The sequence below is a fragment of the Triticum aestivum genome, chromosome 3D (genome assembly GCF_018294505.1).
Source record: "Triticum aestivum cultivar Chinese Spring chromosome 3D, IWGSC CS RefSeq v2.1, whole genome shotgun sequence".
NCBI lineage: Eukaryota > Viridiplantae > Streptophyta > Magnoliopsida > Poales > Poaceae > Triticum > Triticum aestivum.
In genome coordinates this window covers 534686420-534691926 of record NC_057802.1, presented here as the reverse complement: position 1 = coordinate 534691926, position 5507 = coordinate 534686420, and the positions used below count along the sequence as shown (strand labels likewise).

At 54.4% G+C, this 5507-nt stretch overlaps 1 protein-coding gene across 1 annotated transcript; it reads right to left on the bottom strand.

The window, feature by feature from the left end:
- Positions 1-449: 449 nt before the first annotated feature.
- On the bottom strand, positions 450-2665 carry LOC123075249 (F-box/FBD/LRR-repeat protein At5g22700). Its single transcript, XM_044497904.1, has 3 exons — positions 1536-2665; positions 1282-1425; positions 450-1165 (listed from the first exon to the last, which is right to left on the bottom strand). Exons 1-3 carry the CDS (start codon positions 2541-2543, stop codon positions 848-850), a joined length of 1470 nt encoding a protein of 489 aa, XP_044353839.1. The 5' UTR covers positions 2544-2665; the 3' UTR covers positions 450-847.
- Positions 2666-5507: the final 2842 nt, after the last annotated feature.

The following is a 5507-nucleotide window of genomic DNA, read 5'->3' as shown; positions in this document are numbered from 1 at the left end:
AGGATAAGACAATGTCATAACAGACCTTCTTTGGCCAAAACCGTGCAATGTAACACCATTGTCACAACAAACCATATTTTTAGCCAAAACCGTGTAATGTAACACCATTGTCACAACAAAAACCATATTTTTAGCCAAAACCGTGTCTGTCATCAGAATTGTGGCAATGCGGTGGCTCAAAATTACAAGAGATAGCAATGCGGTGGCTCAAAATTGTGCTCATCAGGTTCTTCGTAGATCTGCTTTTAGATGTGTCAGCTCAGCTCATAGATCAAACCCTTATCCAAGTATGCAATTGCTTCATAATGTACTGTTTGAGGCTTTGTAATTCATGTTGTACTTTGTACATGAGCTGGAATGAAATCTGCAGCGTGCCTACCCCATGTTTAAAAGAAGAAACAAAGCACGAAGACAATCTGATCAACCGCGCAAAAATGGACAAAATCTGATCAGGGATAAGACAATGTCATAACAGACCATTTTAACCAAAACTGTGCAATGTAGCACCATTGTAACAACAAACACATTTTAGCCAAAACCGTGCAATATAACACTGCTGTCAGCAGATGAAATCGCATGAAATGCAAACATGGTGGTCCGTAATTCCATGGCTGCAACAGAACGTCAGCCATATGCATCAACAATGGTAGTACCGACTTTGACACTTAAGCTAATCAGGCACAGACAAGAATCTTCAGACATCTCTAACAGTGTCTTGCATACTGCATCAACAGAACACTAACAACTTCCAGAGCAAACTTACTCCTCATGATGATAGCCGAGGCGATGCAACCCAATGCGACAGTAGTTGGCAAAAGGGTCGTCGAGGGAGAAATCAGATGCTCTCTCAACGCTCCGAAGGAAGCCTCGAGGAACAGACTTGCTTGCCCACAGTAAAGGACGCTTCACTGGCCCGTTCGATGTGCCTCAGGGACACCACCTTGCGATACATATGATCCGTCGGATCATCGGGCAACAGAATCACCACCTCCTCCAGCACCAACGCAGTCTGAAAGAAGAATTTGAGGAAGGCCATCTCGTTTCGACCCCCTTTGAAATCCCGGACAACCAGCAGCTTGATGCGCGACCGTATGCATTCTATGATACCGGACTTGTGCCAGAACTTCAGGTTGAGCTTGCCAGTGGATTGATCATCTTTTCCAGACTGAAAATTCGATAAAGAAGAGCAATGCAGCTCATCAGCTATTGATAGCAATTACCAACATGTTGCTAGCGTGCGATGGTGCAGATGTATGCCAAAAGAAGCGCCAGGGGCCTCACCATGATGTGGAGCGTCTCAACATTCGGAAAGCATCTGCGGACACTGGGGATCATCTTGACATCATTGCGGACTGCGAAACGCACCTCCAAAGCCATGATTTTCACACCTGGTAACATGGTGCTTGGGCTCATCCCTATCCCAGCCTGCAATTGCGATCACAAATTCACAATGCACCCAATTAAGAGAAGAAAGATGTCAAATTGACAGAGCTGTGTAGTGTGGGATTGAACGAATTAAATGAAATATGAGACACCTTGATGATGGTGTTGCCCACATCTAGGACATGCTTTGTTGGGTCCAACACCAAGTATCCCAACAAGTGCAGCTTGGGGGCATGGCCGATCTTGACCGTGGTGGTGCAGTTGCCAACAGGGTGCCACGCATCTGAATAGATGAACCGCTCAAGATTTGGGGCGTCCAACACGAAGATCTCCTCGATGAAGCACCCGATGATCTTCACGCACCGAAGGCTTTGGCTGACGAGCCGGATGCGAAGCTTGAGCACATTGCCCTGGACACACAGCGTCTCCAGCACGGGGCTCCTGTCGAGGATGAAGTCCAGATCACTTCTCTCTGCCAGGACGTTGTGGAGGCCGAGGTCACGGAGATTGCGGAAGCAGGTGGCGCGCGGGAGGCCGACCGTGTCGGGGAACCTCCACATGCCGAGGTAGAGGCGGGTGAGGGTGGTCAGGCCCAGGAGGCTGGCGGGGAGGACGTAGTCGAGCGGCCACCGGCAGTTGATGAGGACGAGCTCCTGGACGCCCTTGGCGGCGAGGAGCCGGAGCCAGCGCACGAGCATGCCGCGGAAGCCCTGCGAGCGGGTGCTGGTGAGGTGGACGCAGCGGAAGGGCCCCGGATGCGCGTCGAGGACGCGGGACACGGCGGAGGTGTCGGGGAGGAGGTCGGCGTCGTGGAGGACGAGCGGCGTGGAGCGCCAGACCCCGCGCCAGCGGTGGGAGAGCGCGGCCGTGCGCGCGGCGTCCTTGACGGGGAGGCGGGACACGACGTCGCAGAGGAGCGCGTCGGGGAGGCGGCTGACGCGGTCGACGTCGTCGTCGGGGGGCAGGGCGGAGAGGCTGGCGGCGGCGGAGACGGGCGGGCCAACGGGCAGGGCGTAGGAGGCGGGGTTGAACAGGCGGTGGAGTTGCTCCTCCGACTCGTTCTCGTTGTGCGGGGTCTGCTCGCGCAGGAACTCGTTCGCCACCGCGGTTATGGGACCGGCCGACCCTAGGCACTCGAACTCCGGCAAGGCCGCCTCCATGGCCGCCGCCGCCGACGCCGGAAGCTCTGCGGTGGGGATGAGGGCTTGGGCTTTGGGCGTAGTGTGCTGTGTGTGTGAAGTGGATGAGGCACGGCCCAAGGAAAGGAAATGAAATGAAAGGGGTGAAAATGTTTATTTCTGGATAGAATCTCAAATTAGCTCCTAAACTTGTCCTAGGGTCCTAGAATTTTATAGGGCGTGTTTGGTTGCCCGCATGCAGCCTAACCAGGCCCGCGTGGGATGTGCGCGGCCTGTTTGGTTGGCTAGGCTGCATGCGGTTTGAGGCCCGCACGAACCTCAAAGCAGCCCGCGAGCCTGGCCGGGCGCGGCCGCGCGTGCGGGGCAGTTGCGCGCCTCGGGCAGCGCGGGAGACGGAGGCGACGTCTCATTACTCGCCCCCCACTCTCCTGTCACCGCCCAGGCACACTGTTCCCACCGCTCCCTCTCTCTCCCTCACCGCCCCTCCCTCTCCTCTCCTCTGCTCTGATGGCTCCGCCACGCCCACCGCCGCGCCACCCTCTGACCCCGGTCGACTAGCGCATCTCCAGCATCCAGGAGCGCTGGCTGGCCGGGCTCCAGAACTCGGGCCGCGACCTGGCCTCGACGCTGCGGGCGCCGTCCCCCATCTGCTGCCGGCCTCCACGAGCGCCGGCAATGCGATGCCGGCCGCTCCTGCTCCGCCGATTCTGGACCTCGTGGTCCTGGGCTCGGCGCCGACGCCGTCGACGGAGCCGCCCCTTGTTGGGACACCATTGGCCTAGGGGGTTTTCTTGACCCCCGTCCGAGGGTTTTCTCCGGTCGGCGGGCCGTCCTTCTCGACCTCCGGCGTGGCGTTCAGCACGGGGCCGATGCTGCAGGATGGCTCGTCCTCTGCTCCACCACCTCTATCGTTCCCGCCGGGGTTTTCACCCCGGCCTCGGTTCGCCGCGGCTGCGCGTGCTCCGGTGAGTCAAATCCCCAACAATCTTGCTCCTAGATGTAGATTAGCGGTTAATTTCTTAGGCATGTGCTAGGATTGATAGGATTCTAGCAGATCCGATTGGATGCGATCCAAATCGAATCCAATCGGACTGATCTGTTCTTGTTTTGTACAGTGCGTGTGCTACTGCTTCTGTTCATGCTAGAATGCTAGTAGCTGTGTTACATGCTAGATTCAAGTTCATGCTAGATTTATGTTCATGCTAGTGCGAGTGCTACTACATGCTAGATTTGTGCTACAAGCTAGTAGCTGTGTTCATGCTAGAATCATGTTCATGTTGAGTGATGAATGCTAGAATCATGTTGACTGATGGCATGTTCATGTTAGGATCATGTGCTTGTTTCATGTTGCATGTTGAAGCTAGGGTTTGTGCCATGAGTGGATGTTATACGTGCATGTAGTAGGACCATTTTAGGATGGTCCCAAATCTGCATGGCTGCACATGGGTGCTATTGGCACTTGCTGTTGCAGCAAAGAAGATGCCACTGATCAGTGACTTGCCCAACAACAAGGGTCATTGATAAGTGGCATTTGCCCCTAGGCAAATGCCACTTATCAATGGCACTTGCTGTTGGACAAAATGGCACTTATCAATGACACTTGCTATTGGGAAAGTCACTGTGGCATTTGCCTAGGGGCAAATGCCACTTATCAATGACCCTTGTTGTTGGGCAAGTCACTGATCAGTGTCATTGATCAGTGCCATTTGCACTACAGCAAGTAGATTAGTGCTCTTGCCCAACACCAAGTGCCACTGATCATTGCCATTTGGCCATGAGCACATGCCACTGATCAGTGGCACTTGCTGTTGGGCAAGTCCACTGATCAGTGGCATTTGCTTGCTTGCTTGTTTGCTTGCTTGCTTGCTTTGTTTGATACTAATACTTGTCATGTTGCGTGACAAGATACTGAAGACTGACTGGGATGTGGCGGGTGGAGGAGCTCAGGTCGTGGCCGGAGCTGAGCGCGCCGAGGATTTCATCCCCACGAACAGGTGGCTCAGGACGGTGGACCTCCCTGGCAGGATCGCCTTCATGAGCGTGCCTCGTTCAAGGGGACGATCTCCGAGGCAGGGCCACGAGGAGGGGGCCAGGGAGCCGATGAGATTCTACAAGCAGATCAAGGACAACGAGGACCTCGCCATGCTCGTCATCCCTCCCAAGTTCGTGGAGGTGATGAACACCTGGCTGGTCATCAAGCGACTCCCGCGCGTGGTCAGGCTCTCAGCCAACAAGCGGTGCGTGTTCTGGGTGCAGGTCCAGAACTTCGAGGGCCAGATGGTGCTTGGCCGGGGGTGGAACTACTTCTGCCGCCGCCACCGCATCGTCCCCGGCGACCTCGTCGTTGTGCGCATCTCTGGACTTGGACTGAAGGTTCAGATCTACAACCACGACTCGTCAGTGATGTGCAGGTATCGTTGCAGCGGGCACAACTGCCTTGGTGGCATCGAGCAGGCTATGTAGTTAAGTTAAGTCAGGTGTTAGTGGAGAACTTTTAGTGTGTGTGGCGAGACTTGTGCTGGCAACATGTTCATATTTTGGCTAGGTGTAGCACCCTGGCACAGCAGGGAAGGAGGATGCCCCTGCTCTTAATCTAGACTATGCTATCTAGTTAAGTAGTTTGTTGTGTTAAGTTTGCTGTCATTACATTGCTTGCTTTGTTTGATCTTGCTGTTGTGATGTTGCTGTTGTGCTGATCATGTGTGGTGGTAAGGCCACCACATTTGAATGGGGTGAGCAGAACACAAACGATGTTTGCAACCAAACAGCCGAAGTTTGCATCTGCTCACACCCTAAGCACAAATGCGGGAACCCAAACAGCAGGGGGGTAAGTGCCTCTTGATGCGATGCAGGCAACCAAACAGTTTGCATCTGCTGCATATGAGGCTGTTTTTCAGCAACCAGGCTCGCTGGAGATGGACATGCAATGCAGGCACTGTATCAAATGGCAACCAAACACGCCCATAGGAATTCCATAGAACTAGA